The sequence below is a fragment of the Rhamphochromis longiceps genome, linkage group LG10 (assembly GCF_057381845.1).
Source record: "Rhamphochromis longiceps isolate RC_006_pf linkage group LG10, R_longiceps_female_GT1.1, whole genome shotgun sequence".
Taxonomy (NCBI): Eukaryota; Metazoa; Chordata; class Actinopteri; order Cichliformes; family Cichlidae; genus Rhamphochromis; species Rhamphochromis longiceps.
In genome coordinates, this window is record NC_140566.1 from 19,991,046 (window position 1) to 20,010,094 (window position 19,049).

General features: G+C 45.8%; 1 protein-coding gene across 1 annotated transcript; it reads left to right on the top strand.

The window, feature by feature from the left end:
• Nucleotides 1-12,625: 12,625 nt before the first annotated feature.
• Nucleotides 12,626-13,597, top strand: LOC146660757 (olfactory receptor 1500-like). Its single transcript, XM_085421657.1, has one exon. The coding sequence runs from the start codon at nt 12,626-12,628 to the stop codon at nt 13,595-13,597; it is 972 nt and encodes a 323-aa protein (XP_085277783.1).
• The last annotated feature ends 5,452 nt before the right edge of the window (nt 13,598-19,049 follow it).

Genomic DNA, 19,049 nt, shown 5'->3' on the forward strand with positions numbered 1-19,049 from the left:
GCTCCCAGGAGCCAATGCCGCCATTCTTCCAAGGCCCACTTGATGGCCAGGAGTTCCCGGTCGCCGACACCATACCGTCGCTGCGTGTCGGAGAACTTCCTTGAAAAGTAGCAGCACGGGTGAAGTTTTCCATCCGGGCCGTGTTGAGAGAGGACGGCGCCAGCGCCAACATCGGAGGCATCCACCTCCACCACAAAATCTCCGGCAGGATCAGGGTGGAGCAGGACGGGAGCTGTAGCAAACCGACGAATAAGGTCTCGGAAGGCCAGTTTCGCACCAGGGGGGAGGCAGAAGGGCTTGGGCAGGTTAGCTGGTTTGGTGAGGGATGTCAGTGGCGCGACAATGGTGCTGAAATTGCGGATAAAGCGCCGATAAAAATTGGCAAAGCCCAGGAAGCTCTGTAGCTGCTTAAGGCTGGAAGGCTGAGGCCACTGGGTCACGGCTTGGAGCTTTTGCGGGTCCATGGTCAGGCCATTGGAGGAGATGGTGAAGCCCAGGAAGGTAGTGGACCGTTGATGGAAGGCACACTTTTCCAGTTTGCAGAACAGCTGGTACTCGAGCAGCCTGCTTAGCACGGCCCGCACATGGCGAATATGGTCTACTTCGGTGCGAGAGTAGATCAGGATGTCATCCAGATAGGCAAACACCCATCGGCCCAGCATGTCCCGCAAGACGTCGTTGATCAGGTGTTGGAAGACAGCAGGGCTGTTGCAGAGGCCGAAGGGCATCACCAGATACTCCCAGTGCCCGTTAGGGGTGATGAAGGCCGTCTTCCATTCGTCCCCTTCTCTAATCCGCACCAAATTGTAAGCGCTGCGTAGGTCTAGTTTGGTGAAGATGCAGGCCTGGGAGAGGGAATCGAGCGCGGTGGATAGCAGAGGAAGAGGATGGCGGTTCTTAACAGTGATTTTATTCAAGCCTCGGTAGTCTATACAGGGGCGAAGCCCGCCGTCTTTCTTCTTTACAAAGAAGAACCCCGCAGCTGCAGGGGAGGTAGAAGGGCGAATGAAGCCCTGTTGGAGAGCCTCAGCGACGTACTCCTCCATGGCTTTGTTCTCTGCGGGTGACAGCGAGAACAGGCGACCACGAGGAGGGACTGCTCCCGGGAGGAGCTCGATGGCCATGTCGTAGGAGCGATGAGGAGGGAGAGCGGCGGCTCGCCTCTTACTGAAGACCTCGGACAGGTCATGGTAAGCCGGAGGGATCCTATCCAGATCGACGGGCTCCGGGGGTGACGCCTCTTCTGACTTTGAGTCCTGTCCAGTCCGGAGGAGAAGGCAGCGGCGTGAACACTGGGGACCCCAGTCCAGGATCTGGCAGGAAGACCAGGAGACGTGGGGGTCATGTCGACGGAACCAGGGGTATCCGAGGATGAGAGGAGAGGAAGGGGCCGAGACTACTAGGAACCGGATCTCCTCCTGATGATCCCCGACAGACATGCGGACTGGCTGGGTCTGGAACTGGACCGGGTAGGGTTGGAGTGGTCGCCCGTCTACTGAGGTCACCGGGAGAAATCGGTCAACGGAAGTCAATGGGATGCGGAGCCGAGAGGCTAGTTTTTGGTCGATGAAGTTCTCGGCGGCTCCGGTGTCCAGGAGGGCTTCGAACGAGAGCTGTTGGTGTTTCAGGCGAAACGTGACCGGTAGCAGAAAGCGAGAGGGATCAGAGGAGTGGGAAGGGCCAGGTGGGACACCCCCGCAGTCTACCTGGCGTCGTCGTTTCCCGGCCGTAGCGGGCACTGGGGACGGCGGTGTCGAGCTGATCCACAGTAGGTGCAGAGGCCCTCACGCCAGCGTCTCTCTTTCTCCTCTTTGGGGAGTCCACCCAGCTGCATGGGCTCCTCGCTGGATGTGCTGCTTGGGCTAGCCGTGGCTCCATCAGAGGGGGGAGGAGGTCGCGACGACGTGGTCCGCTGAGGCTGGAAGGGTGTTAAGGCCCGAGGGGCATGGCGAGGCCGCGACATCACGCGTTGGTCAATCTTCAGGGCAAGGTCCACGGCCTCATCCAAGGTCTTTGGGGCCTCACGGCCGGCCATCTCGTCTCTGATGTAATCAGCCAGCCCCTCTAGAAAGATGGAGCGCAGAGAAGCATCTCCCCATTGGAGCTTAGCAGCCAGGGTGCGGAATCGGGAGGCGAAGTAACAGACTGGTCGGCTGCCCTGGCGTAGATGAAGCAGCTGTGACTCCACTTCCACTTCACTGCTGGGGGGAACGAAGGTCTTTTTTAACTCCTCCACAAACAGAGCATAGTCATTACACGCTGCAGACTTATTGTTGTAGAGAGCCGCGGCCCATTCCTGAGCCTGGCCAGACAAGAGAGAGGTGAGCATCGCCACTTTTGCACGGGCAGTGACGTATTTAGTGGGTTGACATTCAAACATCATGTCTAAGGTGGCGAGCAGTCCATCAGGCCGGCCGTCTACTCCGTTCCACTTGTCGGGTAGTCCGATCCGGGGTTCAGCGCTCACCGGCGCTGGCTGACGTTGCAGCGAGGTGACGGAGGAGGAAAGCTGGAGGACAGTTTCGGTGAGAGACTCCATCTTTGTGCTCATCCGATCCACCACACCGCGGAGATATAACACTTCGGCTTTCAGCCGTTCGAATTCCGCTGGGTCTACATGCGGCTCAGACATCCTGTCACGGCCGGGCGGATCGCACACAGTAATTCGGCGTGCCCGTGTGGCGTGCTGGCTAGACCCAAGCGCGGCGAAGGCTAGCGGTGGGTTTGGAGCAGACACGCAGTTATTCTAGTAATGACCTGAGCACGAAGCGTGGCTTCGGAACGGTCGTTACAGACAGAGAGCGAGCGGAGCCGGGAAGAGGAAAAGGATTGAAAGGGGTTGTAACTCACAGTTGCTGGATCAGGCGGAGACTGATGTCGCAGAGTTTCGGAGCTCGTGACACGAGGATACTGATGTCTGAGCGGCGAACAGGTGGGTGGCGTCTCTCTTTTAACCCCGGCCCCGTGATCAGCTGATCACAGCCGATCACCGGCTGACAATAGTGGAGCACGACGTCTGAGCGGCATTGAGGAGAGTGAACACCACAACAGTGGCGGGAACAGACGGCATCACTGGCCATCTGCTGCATTGCTGTGCTGACCAGCTTGTAGGTGTATTCACTTCTATCTTCAATGACTCCCTGGTAAAGTCTGTGGTCCCCACATGCTTGAAAATATCCTCCATTGCTCCGTGCCCAAGAACAACAAGCCAGACTCTAGGACTTAAGAGGCATCTATGTGCATGTGTGTTGGACTTCCTCATTGGCAGATCTCAGGTGGTGAAGGTGGGTAGGTGTGTCTCTGAAAACATCACTACCAACACGGGAGCACTACAGGGGTGCATACCCTCACCACTGGTGTATTCCCTCTATACTTCTGACTGCATGGCCACTCATGGCTCCAATACCATTGTTAAGTTTGCTCCATCAACAATCCTATTTGGATGAGGTGAAGAACCTGGCATCGTAGTGTCGGGACAACCACCTCCAGCTGAACATCTGACCAAGACCAAGGAGCTGGTGGAGGACTTTAGAATGGGTCAGCAGTGAGTCTATCATCAATGGAGCTCCAGTGGAGAGGGTACTGCCCTGAAGTATCTAGGTGTTCACATTGCCTCAGACCTGACATGGTCTGCTTGCATTGAGGTCCAGTCCAAAAAGGCTAGGCAGCACCTGTACCATCTCCGATGGGGATGGGGTCTCTCAAATGATCCTTAGGACTTCCTATTCAGGTGCTGTGGAGCGCATCCTCACACAGAACATACTGGTATGGGAATAGCTGTGTTCATGACCAAAAACTCTTCAGAGAGTGGTCCGTGCGGCAGACCACTGCTGCAGGTCTGTTCTCCCTTTCCTACTGGACAGTTACCACAGGAAATGTTGGTCCAGAGCAGTTCGGATATTAAAGGACTCGTCCCATTCCAGTAACAAACTGTTTCCACTTCTGCAATCAGGCAGAACGTTCCACACTATCAGGACAAAAACGGAGAGATTCAAGAAGCGCTTCTATCCTCAGGCCATCTGAGTCCTAAATCGGAACATGCCCCCACTCCCCTCATAGCATCACCATAAGGGTCTGGAACACAACCTTATTATCATATTCTTTTTTTTTTTTTTTTTTTGCCTGTCCCATTTGGTTCTTTAGCCATCAGAATTGTTGTCTGAAGACCAACAAGGATACCCAATGGATTTACTTTGCCAAATGGATCATCGTGGCATTGCCGTATTGGTCCATTTGGTCGATCTTTGTTTTTATTATTTATTATATTTTATTTTCAGATGTTACAGACGGGACAGACATGAGTGAGGGATAGGAAAGGGAGAAAGAAAGAGGAAGGAAAGGAAAAACAGAAGGGGAGAGGGACAGTGAGAAAGGGGGGGAGAAAAAAAAAATCTCCTGGATCACCTGTTGAGAGAAGAATAGAAAACAAGCAAAAAAACAAAAAAAACAAAGCAACATACTAAACACAACACCATCGCATTAATCTAGGTAAGTGTAAACAGCAGTAAATACTAAATATTCAATGTTGTTTGTGCAGCACGCAGGACAGATGTGCTTCGAAGTAGCAGCCAAGAAAGGTGTAATTTAAGTCTACGAGCAGTGAACACCCGTGTGCATACCTGTGTGGATCAGCGCGCTTGTATTCCAAAGGTTTCTCCATGTAACGATCTGCTAGGGAGTGTGTGGGGGGGGCACAGCCCCGTCCTCCAGGGTATGAAGCAGGTATTATTATCATATTCTTATCATATTTCATAATTCTCACTGTCACATTTCATATTATATCTGATTTATTATTACATCACACACTGCTACACTGATCATACTGCTTCACTGCTTATATTACTCTGGTTATTCTGTTCACATTACTCTGGTCACTCTGTTTACATTACACTATATTACTCTGGTCACTCATTCAATTACTCTGTTAAATTACACCACTTACATTACTTTGGTCATTTTGTTTATTCTACTTGCATTGCTCTGTTAATAGATTGCTGTGGTAATATGGCACAAAGCACTTTAACATTCCATTTGCACAATGTACATTTCTAGTTTTTTAATTAAAAAATTCTGGGTGTTTTAAAAATTTAAATTTACTTATTGTTTATAATGTTTGCACAGTCAAGGAGCAGTTCAGGACACATTTCACTGTGGGTTGTACTTGTATGACAATGCATGTGACAAATGAAGAATCTTGGAATATTGGTAATGCTTCACATTATATCTGTTTTACATTACACATGACATCTCGCTGCAGGAAGGAGCGCTTTCGCAGATCATCCCAACAGCAGTTAGACTCTATAACTCCTCAATCACAATGTCATAAGTCACTGGACATTGTGGAGATCCACAGTCACCATTTCATGCATAATGCACCTACTATGTGTATGGGCGTGTGTGTGTATATATATATATATATATATATATATATATATATATATATATATATATATATATATATATATATATATATGTGTGTATGTATTTTGTATTACTTTTCCCTGGAACATTCTCTCACAGTCTGCTCTCTAAAACCTAAAAGAGGAATTATGGATTTGATCCACTGGTCCCTAAATGCAATTGACACCCCTTTCTCAACGAGAAGTTTGGGCTTGGGTGAGCCTGAGTGCTGAAGATATCTACCTATTCTGAACCATGGTAACAGGGTTCTGGCTGATCGGAGCTGGCTTGGCCCTGACTTATGGAAGAATTAAGAAAGCGGAACCGGCTGTTCAACCCCCCACAAGGGTGCCCGCTGGGATTGAAACGATGAAACTCAGAATAAGATCTCTGAGTGCAGACTGGATTACATCTTGGAGGGCGTGCTCGGAATAACATCTCTGAGCGCAAATTGGATTACATCTTGGGGAAGCTCACTGTGGTCATGAGTTTTCAGAATCGGCTCTTTGAGCACAATAATGACAACATCACAGAGCGCAAGTTTGATAACAAATTTGAATTTGAATTTGGGAAGCTCACGGCTCTCCAACGGGAGATTGAGAGACCAGTGTTGGACTGTTAGAACTGCTTTGAAATTCATATGAGCTGTTCGCACTAAAGTAAAAAAGCACCATCACTTCATGCGGATACCCTTTCGGCACCAGCTGCGGTTGCAAGGCTGGAACTGAAAACCCCCCCCACTGATAACGACTGTGTTTAGACTGTTCCTGTCACGGCCGAGGCTGCCTGAAAAGAGAAAGGACTCAAATGCTGGACGCCGAACAGCACGTAACTAGTTTTAGAGACAACGTTTATTTTCTTAGTAAGTGTTCATAAACAGGAAACTGGAATGTGCGTTTAACAAGTGCAAAATGCCACAACTAAACCAAAGGGGTTTTAAGCAGCCTGGGCTAAGTAAGTAATCTGGTGTTGGTCAGTAGAAACAGCAGTTCCAGGGATTGGGCTGGAGGGAGAGTCAAACTGGGTCCGGGGTTAGGGTCAGAGCCACTGTAATTAGAGTACAGATGTTCAGGTATGGTTCAGGAGGAATATGGACAAGCAGTTCGTTCTGAATTTTCCTTCGCACTGCGTACTTGCCGCGGGTGGTCTGTAGTGGCGTGGAGGGGTGAGTGATCCGAAATTCCTGGCGTTGAGGCAGGGAGGCAGGCAGGTGAGTCGGGTGAACAGCTCGTGGGACTGTCAGGTGGTCCAGCGTCCGGATTGGAGCTCTTCGGCAGAGATTTGTGTCTGGCAACTTGGTGCGTGGCTGTGAGAGAAACACACAATGAGTCAAGGTAGTTTGCAAAGTGTGTGCGACATCACAGTGGTGGCCTGCACTAACTAGGGTTAGCTGAGAATCTGGCGAAGATAGGTTGAGTGCACTGGCCTTATGAGTCCCTGGCTTAATTACCCACAGGTGTGAGCAATCAGCAGAACACTGAGGCCCCTCCCAGGGGTGGAGATGCCGATTCGGAGGGAGACACCCTGGCACATACCCGGACCATGACAGTTCCTTTCTGTTCCATGTAAGGCCACCTGGGTTGGCTGGAAGACTATTTACTTAGCCTAGCAGGGCGAAGGACTCTGTCTCAGCTGAACTCTGGACACGCACACACATACATATACACTGATATGCACACACTCATCCCCCCTCCCTTTCCAAACGCCTTCGATGCTTGTTCTCTCCTGGGAACAGGGCGGGTCTAAGCCTGCGCTGGAATGATAGCGCTGGGCAGGATGGCTGCTGTGTTTGCTTCGGATTACTCCTCACCCCCCACCCTACCCTGTGGCTTGTCACGTGTTCCATAATGTTGTGCTGGGGACATTTATGTGCTTTTTTGTGCAGAGGAGTTTTTTTTGTTTCCTGTTCTCATGCTGTCCTCCCAGGAGCCCAGCATGAGTAGAGGTCTCTTTTTTTCCTCTTGTACTTTCCCATTGTTTCTGGTGTGCGACATGGTCTTATCGGCTGGAGTTAAAAAGCAGAGTGGCTTTGGGGACAAAGGTGGCTCTCCTCCTCTCAGTCCTGCATTTCCTGCAGGACTGAAATGCGGGGTGAAGAATGTGAGAGAGGTCGTTTATGATTTTGTCTGCCTGTCTTGTGCAAGAGTTCTGACAGGCAGGCCAATGATTTTAGAGCACACTGATGCTGCAGTCTGTTCCTGTTCTGAAGGCTGAGGCAGTGGAACCAGCAGGTGATGGAGAAGGTCATGATACTTTCCAGGAAGGCATAGTAAAAAGTCAACATGATGGGTGTGCTGACTTCAAAGGAGTTGAGTTTCCTAAGGAGGTATAGCCGTTGGTGGCACCTCCTGAGAATCTCCTCTGTGTTAGCAGAGAATTTAAGGAGGTTGTCAAAGATGGTTCCCAGGTATTTGTACTCCTCAACTACCTCCACTGACTTCCCGTGGTGGCGGTGACTGAAGCAAATTCAAGTTTGTAGAGTGGTGTGACAGCTTCAAACTCCTGAAGAGCAGGCCTGTGGCGTTGTGAGGGGCCTGACAGCAGTGACAGGAGAACTGTGTTGTCAGCATATTTCACCGGGTGACAGTTGGGCTGTGTGGATCTGCAGTCAATGGTGTAGAGGACGTAGAGCAGAGGGGAGAGCACACAGCCCTGGGGGGAGCCAGTGGACGTTGTTGACGGGAAAGAGAGTTGTTGACCCGAACTTTCTGAGTCCTGTTTGTCAAAAAGGCCAATATCCACAGGGTTAGCAGATCATCCAGATGAAATCGGGAGGAAAGTTTAGTGGCCAGGATATGAAGCTCCAGACTGTTGAACGCTGATGAGAAATCAGCAAACAGAAATCTGGCGGAGGAGTCAAGGAGTTCCAGATGTTTGTGGATGGAGTTCAAGATGAAGATTTTTGCATCATCAACACCTCTGTGTGCACAGTAAGCAAACTGGAGTGGGTCCATCAGGGGGTCAGTTGCTCTTATGATGCGCTGTTTTATGATCTTCTCCATGGCCTTCATCACCTGTGAGGTGAGGGCCACAGGATGAAGATCCATCAGAGACTTTGGGTTGTTTCTTTTGGGGATGGGGATGACTGTGGAGTGTTTCCACAGCTGGTGGACGATGTGACTGTCAATTGATTGTTGAAATAGAGTCTGGAATAGGGCTGCCACGATTAGTCGACTAGTCACGATTATGTCGACTATCAAAATCGTCGACGACTGATTTAATAGTCGCCGCGTCATTTGAAGCTTTGTAAGATCCCAAAAGACACACGAATAAGTAGTAGGATTTAAGTGTGTAATAACGGACTGAAACAGAAGATGGCAGCACTGCATGTACAAGGATACCAGCTGCCGATAAACCCCGAAGAAGAAGACAAAGCTGTGTCCCAGAATTCATAGCGCAGCCCTGCTCAGTTTCCAACAATAGCAGCAGCTAGTTTTAATATTACTCTTTCATCATTCTTTCTGGGTCACAAAATAAACGTTTAACATATTTTCAGGCGAGAATGTAGATGTGTAAACCTCAAATATCTGCTCAGTTTATCAAGACACCACATATTTCTAAAAGCCCCCCGACGTTTTCGGAGATGTCTGTTACCCACTAGCTTGATAGCTAGCCCGGGTTCAAGGCTCACTAGAGCCGGTGGGAGCATCCGACTCCCGGGAAATCGTTTTCAAACCCCCCGCCGTCTTTCGCTACTCAGGTTAAACATGATATATAAGTCGCTTAGATAACTTTAAAATGTTATTGTTTGGCTTTTCTCAGTACTTTATTTGTTTCTGAGTAAATCGGTTTGGCTGAGATTAAAGTTATAGTTTTTACACAGCTGAATAAACCTCAAGCAGACAACTGATTATCAGAAGTGTGAGATGCTCGAGAATATACTCCGGTGTCCTGTTATATTTTAGATAGCAAGTTTATTAAACTTCACCGAAACAATCTGCAAATTTCTATTAAAATTTAATAAACTATCATCTTGTCTTTATTTTTAGTTAGAACATACCTTAAACACTTCAAGCTGTAAGATAATGATTGTTATATAAGAGCAGATGCATGCTGGTGCAATAAGCTGTACGCTGTACATCCAGTGGATGCATGATCTGATTAGTCGACTAATCGCAAAAATAATCGTTGACTAGTCGACTATCAAAATAATCATTTGTGGCAGCCCTAGTCTGGAACACACTTCCTAGTTGCCCTGCACAGTGCCTCAGAACTCGACTGCTGATGTTGTCAAGGTCCTCTTCCTGGTCCTCCTGAGGGCTCTCACCACGTCCTCAGTCTTGAAGGTGAATGTAGAGCTGCCAGGTTTGAGTGAGGATCTGGACCCCTCAAGCTGGGTGATATTGAATGGTATACACTGGGTGATATGTATGTATACACTTTTCTCAGACAGGCATGAACATTTTCACACTTTTCTCTCCTGTTTAAACACTCTCAAAGTTTAAACCTTCATAGAAAGATAAGTCCAGTATTATAAAATACTGCACGGTGGCACGGTGGTTAGCACTGTTGCCGCACAGCAAGAAGGTCCTGAGTTCAATTCCACCATCAGGCCAGGGTCTTTCTGTGTGGAGTTTGCATGTTCTCCACGTGTTTGCGTGGGTTCCCTCCGGGTACTCTGGCTTCCTCCCACCGTCCAAAGACATGCAGCTTGTGGGGATAGGTTAATTGGATAATCCAAATTGCCACTAGGTGTGAATGTGCAGGTGAATGTGAGTGCGAATGGTTGTCCCTGTGTGTTGGCCCAGGCTGGCGACCTGTCCAGGGTGTACCTGGCCTCTCGCCCTATGATAGCTGGGATAGGCTCCAGCGACCCTGAAAGGGATAAGTGGAAGCGAATGGATGGATGGATTATAAAATGAATCCAAAGGCACCCGCGGTTGCCTTTGATGGTGCAAAACGTTTCATCGACATTGGTGTTTGTTGGGGAGAAAACTTACAGACATACTGTACAGCACTTCAGAGTCACACTGCGAGTGATCGAACATTTATGTAAAGTTGACAAGCTGAATGCATTCTGTACTGTACAGGAGACATGGCATGAGATTGACAATGGTCTGCAGCCAATCAGGACGCAGAACGCAATGCACTGTAAAAAAAAAAGCATGCACAAAAAAAATCAACGAAACAGCGAGGCCGCGAAGGGTGAACTGCGTTATAGAGATTGAAAATGTGACGTCATTTCCGGGGTAAAACCGCAAAGGATTGTAGGTACGAGTGGCAAGCGGTACAAGCGCACGCAGGCTTTTACAAAAAAATAGTCACACAGCAATAAAAAGGAACACAAAGAATTCCAGTATGTTGTTTTGCAATGGTTATTTTTTATTTTTGCATTGTTGATTTGTTTTTCACCGAAGCAGCTAATAAAGCATAATGGAATACAACTTTGCATCTTTTTTTGTAAGATTCTATAATAGAATGAAACAATAATGCCAGTTATAAATAAAGACAATACATTGAATGAATTACAAAACACTAATTTTATTTCTATTAGATCTGAAAATGTTGTGTAATACTACAACCTGAAACGATAAATAGATTGCGTTGGCCTGTACAGGAGATAAAGGAAAAAATGTAACAACAGCTGTGAAATGGAATAGTCCAAATCACCAAAGTAACCTGGACCTGGGCTTGTTGCAGGGGTTTGAAGTTACTAAACATTTTGTGAGTGTATGCACTCGCACTTAGGACCATATAATAATAAATATGTGCGTGATGAAAGTTGGGCAGCATGCTAACGTCCTTACTCCACTCTGTATGCTCGTATGGGTCTGACCCTTTCACTCCTTTGATTGTTTTTCCTCATACTTTTTTTTTTCCTTTTCGTCAAGTCTGTCTTTGTACGGACCTGCCGTGTTCACCGTTGTTTTGTGCATAACTGTTTTTGGGGCAAATAAAATGCAAGTAGGGATTAAAACCACAGAATTAATGATTACCAGTGCTGGAAATGCTAGTGCTTGATGCAGTGTTTTGATTTTGCTGCCACTCGTACCCACAATGCAATGCGCCAAAGTCACGTCTCTATAGCGAGGGACCACTGTAATGCCAGTATCCTGGGGTTTTCTCCAGCTGATGAGAGGGTTGCTTCCCTGCACCTTGAGGTCAGAATGGCTTCTCAATGACATTTGTGTCTGTACACCAAAAACAGTTCAGAGTACCCAGTCTTATTGGAGTTGCTGGGTGGGTTGCATGAGTGCTTGGGAGGAACATCATGGTCAATCTGAACCAGAGTTGTGTTCTGTTATTGGTCATCTGTGCTAACCACAGCTTGACCCATTACTAACCACTATGTTTGAGCATACGAGTAGTTCTAAATTCAAATGGCACTGACTGCATGTCTTTGAACTGTGGGAGGAAACCAGAGAGAACCCACGCAAACACGGGGAGAACATGCAAACTCCAGAAAGACCACAGCCTGATGGTGGAATTGAACTCAGGACCTTCTTGCTGTGCGGAAACAGTGCTAGCCACCATGCCGCCCCGTCAGGCCTTTCATAATCTTTAATAATCACATCCCTGGTCTGGAGGGGAAGGGAACGACTTACACTAGGGGTGAGGTCTAGAAATGGCACGATACCACTTTTGTATGTCCGAAAAATACATTTGGATATCTGCCGATTCCGATATGAATTCGATATTGTCTAATTCATAATCAATAAAATTGTTTGTTTAATGTCTTGCTACATTTTGTATAAGTTCGTAGTAAAATTTTAATAAACACTAAAGCTATTCTGTTATACTTGTGTGCAAAAATATAACTGCACCCAAGATATTTTGCAGTTCAACAATACTGATCTTTTTATATATAAACTACTTCTGAAACTTTGGAGGTTTTAGCTCTTTATACAGTAAAGTTACAAGAGGATAAAAATAATTATCAGGCAAAATGTCCTTTGTTTGTTAATATATTCCTGTCCCATACCACGTGAGAACAATAAACATATAATTTTCTGATGTAAGCCTCAAACTGAACGGTAATGTAGCGACAATCATTTTTCACAAATTTTTTTACAAAACTAAAATATTACTACTTCCATGTCTAATTGTCTGTAATGGAGGCGGAGTAAACTGGCCTGCTTACAGCTGACACAAGGGAAAAGAGCACTGCTATAAGTATCAGAGCACAAAGTTGCTCTGCTTATATTTGTAGCTAGCCTTCACAAACTAGAGGCAGCCTACACAAACGAGTACAGAGAATTATAGAAGATTAACAGAAGCTCTTTACATGGCATTGATTAACTCAGCTGCTGTGAACAACATCACCTTTGTGCGACCTGCATATTTTATAATAAGTGGTTTTATTGGCATACCTAATATTAGATATTATTTTGTCTTTCTGTGTTTTATTTACATTCTTGCAGTGGTGGGAAACACATTAGTGATGATTGTAATAACATTGGATCACATGTTGAGAAGTCCTAAATATATTGCTGTTTTTAACCTTGCATTTACAGACCTGTTAAGTAGCTCTTCTTTGGTTCCAAAGGTTGTTGACATTTTTCTGTTTAACCATTATTATATTTCCTACAATGACTGCTTGACTTTCATGTTTTTCTGCTTTACTTTCATTTCAATGCAAGGTTTTAATCTGGTTGTATTGTCCTTTGACAGAGTCATGGCTATCATGTACCCGCTGCACTATCAAATGAGAGTGAGCCACAAGCTCATTTTATCTTTGATCACTTTTTTCTGGCTTTTTGCCACAATTCTTGTACTCATTGCAGTTGGCCTTCTCACAAGACTTTCTTTTTGTAAGTCTGTTGTTATTCAGAGCTACTATTGTGATCATGGTCCTATGTATCGTCTTGGCTGCAATGATGTTACCCCCAATCGTGCAATTGCTGGTTTGAGTCCAGTTATAATTCTTGGGTTTCCACTGGCATTTATCGTGGGAAGTTACTGCTGTATTGGCTATTCTTTGTCAAAAATTTCTACATTTAGGGAAAGAGTGAAAGCTTTCAAAACCTGCACAGGTCACCTTTCATTAGTGGCAATTTATTTCCTTCCATTTACATTTGTGTATATCTTTGGGAGTGTAATACATCCAAATGCTAGAATCATAAGCCTTTCTATGAGCACTGTATTGCCTCCCATGTTAAACCCGATTATCTATGTTCTTCAGACACAGGAGATCAAAGAGTCATTAAAGAAGTTGCTGAAAACTCGAGTTACATCCAAAATTGCCACAAAATATTAAAAAAGGATTTAGACTTGAATGTCTGCAGTGCCCTCTGCCATCTGATGTAAAAGATTTCGTTTTTCTGTGATCAAAGAGATTCTGCTCCTCTGTATTTTTCAGGAGTAAGATGTAGACATTATTTTAACTTTAGTCAGTTTTAGTAGCAGCAATCTTCTTTTTTCTTTGAATTTGTTGTTTCAGTACCTGCGTGTGTCACTGTTATGGTACTATTATAGAATCTAAATGACCATAGAATTGAAATTACAAGTTAATATAATTGAAAAAAAATATTCAACAATAAAAATATAAGTGAAGTAATACCAGAGTAATTTCTCTTGCATGACCATAGTAAAATGAAATTGTAATAGCTGCTTTCCATTATAATCATTTATTTTTTTAGAGTCGTACAATACCACGTGTCACATACTAAAAAAATGTGAAAAATACGAAAAATATATCGATTCTCACATTAAAATATCAATGTTTTAGTAATTTAGATTAAATTTGTAGTTTATCATTAACACAGTGGAAAGAAACTATAACATTTGGATTGTCTACATTAAAAGGAAATACTTCCTCTTCCACCTTTCAGTCATGTGCGAAATACGGCTGTATAAATGTCTCGCAGCCCCTTGACTCACAGCAATGGCTGAGCGTAATTGGAGTCATGTTTGGACGTATTTTACCTCCACAAACAGCTGAGACGTGGTTTGCGATTCATGTGGCAAAAAAGTGCTCCAAGAGTGAGGTGTTGTGGCCATACTAGGGAGACATTCAAAAGGGCTGTTGGGCCGGGGGGGGGAGGGTAAATACATTTTACGGGGTTTATCTATCGGATAAAATACGTTAAATGTCACCGTTATTATTGGCCGGCCGGTAAACAGCGGTGGTGTCCAAATTAAGAGGCTGCTTCCACCTGAGGACCCGGCCTTCGCGGTCTAAAGAAAGCCGGGTAGTACGGCACGAGCTCCCTCGGTGGAGTGAAACTCTGCTGTCTGCTCCTTGCTATCTAAAATATAACCGGGCCCTGACTTAAACTCTCGACCATCTCAAACTTCTGTTTAATCATTTTCTGTTTGACGTTTATTCAGCTGTGTGAAAGCCCCGGAGGAACCCACCCGAGGGATTAATAAAGTTAAATTTAATTGAATCGAATCTAATAACTTTAATCTCAGCCAAACCGATTTACTCATGAACAAATAAAACACTGAAAAAGCCAAACAATAACATTTTTAAGTTATCAAAGTGACTTATATATCATGTTTAACCCGAGTAGCGAAAGATCGCGGGGGTTTGAAGATGATGTGTCGGTCGCCTCAGATATTTGAAGTTTACACAGCTACATTCTCACCTGAAAATATGTTAAAAAAAATTTGCGACTGTTGAGACAACGCCGGTGTCTGCAATTCTTTTGGTCCTGGTAGAGATCACGCTGAGATGTTTCCATGTTTTACACAATCCTTTTATTACCCATTATTCTTACAGATCCATCTGGAGATCAGCACAGTCCTATGCTAAAGGCTGATCTAAAGAACTCCACACAACAGTTACAGTTATAACCTCTGGTCTCCTCCCCCCTACAGTAAACACCCCCACAATGCAAATACACTAGTACAGTGGCCAAGGGTGCTGACACCCTGACCCCCATCTCCTTTTAAGGTAGTGTCCGTTTGCCCTTTGTCTGCCCCTCACCCTCAGTAACTCTTGCTTCCTGGCCTGGGGGTGGGGATTGATTGTCCTCCTGCCCTGCACCCCAGTTCTTTGTTCCCATTCCAGGCCTTCTTACACCCATTAACGGCCATATTGTAATATTACAATCCCAAACTACACTCAACAAAAATATAAACGCAACACCTTTGTTACTGCTCCCATTCCCCATGGGATGGACGTAGAGACCTAAAATTCATTCCAGATACACAATATAACCATCCCTCCCAAACAGTGGTCACAAATCAGTCCAAATGTGTGGTAGTGGGCACATCTGCTATATTGAGATAATCCATCCCACCTCACAGGTGTGCCACATCAGGATGCTGATCTGACATCATGAGTAGTGCACAGGTGTACCTCAGACTGCCCACAACAAAAGGCCACCCTGGAATGTGCAGTTTTTTGCGCTATTGGGGGTCTGGGGACCCAGAACCGGTCAGTATCTGGTGTGACCACCATTTGCCTCATGCAGTGCAACACATCGTCGCATGGAGTCTATCAGATTGTCAATTGTGGCCTGTGGAATGTTGGTCCACTCCACTTCAATGGCTGTGCGAGGTTGTTGGATATTCGTGGGAACTGGTACACGCTGTCGTATACGCCGGTCAAGCACATCCCGAACATGCTCAATGGGTGACATGTCCGGTGAGTATGCTGGCCATGCAAGAACTGGGACATTCTCAGCTGCCATCTGCCCTGAACAATGTGAACCATGATTCATCCGTGAAGCGCACACCTCTCCAACGTGCCAGACGCCATCGAATGTGAGCATTTGCCCACACAAGTCTGTTACGGCGACGAGCTGGAGTCAGGTCAAGACCCCGATGAGGACGACGGGCATGCAGTTGAGCGTCCCTGAGACGGTTTCTGACAGTTTGTGCAGAAATTGTTTGGTTGTGCAAACCAATTGTTCCAGCAGCTGTCTGGGTGGCTGGTCTCAGACGATCTTGGAGGTGAACCTGCTGGATGTGGAGGTCCTGGGCTGGTGTGGTTACACGAGGTCTGCGGTTGTGAGGCCGGTTGGATGTGCTGCCATATTCTCTGAAACGCCTGTGGAGACGGCTTATGGTTGAGAAATGAACATTCAATGCACGGGCGACACATCTGGTTGACATTCCTGCTGTCAGCATGCCAATTGCACGCTCCCTCATTGCTTGTGGCATCTGTGGCATTTTGCTGTGAGACAAAACTGCACATTCCAGGGTGGCCTTTTGTTGTGGGCAGTCTGAGGTACACCTGTGCACTACTCATGATGTCAGATCAGCATCCTGATGTGGCACACCTGTGAGGTGGGATGGATTATCTCAATATAGCAGATGTGCCCACTACCACACATTTGGACTGATTTGTGACCACTGTTTGGGAGGGATGGTTATATTGTGTATCTGGAATGAATTTTAGGTCTCTACGTCCATCCCATGGGGAATGGGAGCAGTAACAAAGGTGTTGCGTTTATATTTTTGTTGAGTGTATGTCTGTGAAGGTTCTCAGTCATCCAGGTCATCGTAGTCAAAGGAGCTTGCAAAGAAAAGCGTCTGGACTTCTTTAAGTTGCTTGAAGACGTTTCACCTCTCATCCGAGAAGCTTCTTCAGTTCTAAGGTCAAATGGTGGGGAGTCCCAGATTTAAACCTAGAGGGACAAAAGGACCCCCTGATGATCCTCTAATCGCCTGAGCCAAGGTGTGAAACTGGGTGTGGGTCCCAATCAGCCAGAGTTTCGGGTGAGCTCATTGTGAAACCTGGCCCCACCTTATCATGCAAATTCCTGAGGTCAGATGGCCCAGGATGTGAGTGGGCGTTAAGGCGTCTGGGGAGGGAACTCAAAACTGGATTATAGATGGCAGACAGTTGGTGTCGTAAACCACCGCCTCTGTTCAAAGATGGTCGCTCACAGTGGACATAGATGGCTTCTTTCACTCCTTTTTCAAACCATCTGTCCTCTCTGTCCCAAACGGGAACATTGGCATCCTCGAAAGAGTGTCCTTTATCCTTCAGATGCAGATGGACTGCTGAGTCTTGTCCTGTGGAGGTGGCTCTTCTATGTTGTGCCATGCGATTGTGAAGTGGCTGTTTGGTCTCTCCAATGTAGAGGTCTGGGCATTCCTCGCTGCACTGTACAGCATACACCACATTGTTAAGTCTGTGTTTTGGCGTTTTGTCTTTCAGGTGAACCAGTTTTTGTCTGAGCGTGTTGCTGGGTCTGAAATGCACCGGGATGTCATGCTTGGAGAAAACTCTCCTGAGTTTTTCTGATACACCGGCTACATAGGGGATGACAATGTTGTTGCGTCTGTCCTTCTTATCCTCCCTCGCTGGTGTCTGATCTTCGACCAAACTATATTCTCTTTAACTCTGATGTATATTACGGAATCTATTTTCAACACGACTCAGAAAGAGAAATAAGAGTAATATTAAAACTAAATAGCTGGAATTGTTAAATAGCTGGAGATGTTAGCCCAGTGCATCTTGTATGCACACTTTCTCACAGTGACCTTTGCATTGTAAACAGTAGAAGGTCATATTAACACACAGCTTGTAAATAGACACAGAAAAAACTGGCAACCAAAAGATCTGCATGGCCTACAAGACATGCAAAACTAAGATGTTGCTTTCATCCTCCTGTTCCTGTAAAAAAAAGAAACATCCACGCTTTTTGCTCTGTGGGTGGAGGTGCAATCTTGCATATTGGTGTCAAGTCAGTCAAGTTTTTGTCAGTCCAGTCAGTCCCCATGTTTATTGCTGATAGCCGAACCTCTCGTGTCGCATTAAGTTTCTACTGCCAGCAATATGATGACATTTCAAAAAGAACAAAAATAGAATTTTAGAATGGATTACCTCGCTGAATCCTTTTAGGCAGGGACTCCCTATCTGGTTGCGTCCCAAATAAGTGACTTTCTCCAGAGCCCATTGTAATGTGGAGAAGCTCAGTTTGCGATCATTTTCCAGCAAAAATTTTACATAACGCTTTCAGATCCAATCATGCATGCCTGCTTGAAGGAGAGAAAATGGTCAAACAAAACTTTTAGTGCACTGTTTAAAAATACCAGCATAACCAAATATATAAAATCGTAGTCTTAGGGCTTATCCCTAAGTTACTGCAGTAGGTAACTGAACAAACTGGCGATCAGTAGCAGGCAGCGCTGGCTTAAATAGTCCTCCTGTAATTGGCAGCGGTTTGGGCTCAAGTGCGGCCCAGGTGGCTCCGCCCAGGAGAGAAGCCAGGGAACAATACTGATGACAAAATGCAAAAAGCCCCTAAGCTGCTCCCACAGACCATGACATTCTCTCACAAATCATTAACGTATTGCATTCATTGCTTTTAAGAAAACTTGTGTGTGATATGCAAGCTCCATTGGCAGCATTTATGACAACATGTAACTGCATATGGAGGGAGGCTCATGTGGGATTAATGCTATTAATTTACAGAAGGTTTTGTGGTTATGACACCTGTCTCCCACAGGCTAAAACTTAAAAAAAGAAGAAAAAAACCACAGAAAAACATTCATACTCACACCAATGGGCAATTTGTAATCACCAATTAACCTAACCCCACTAAGTGCATGTGTATGTACTGTAGGTGGAAGCTATGCAAACTCAGGTAGAACGTCTCAGCCAGTCGAGCAAAATATAATGTTCAACATAGAGATGGCACGATACCACTTTTTTATGTCCGATACCGATATCATAAATTTGGATGTTGGCCGATACCAATATGAATCCGATGTAGTGTGTTTTTCAATCAATAAAACTGTTTTTTTAA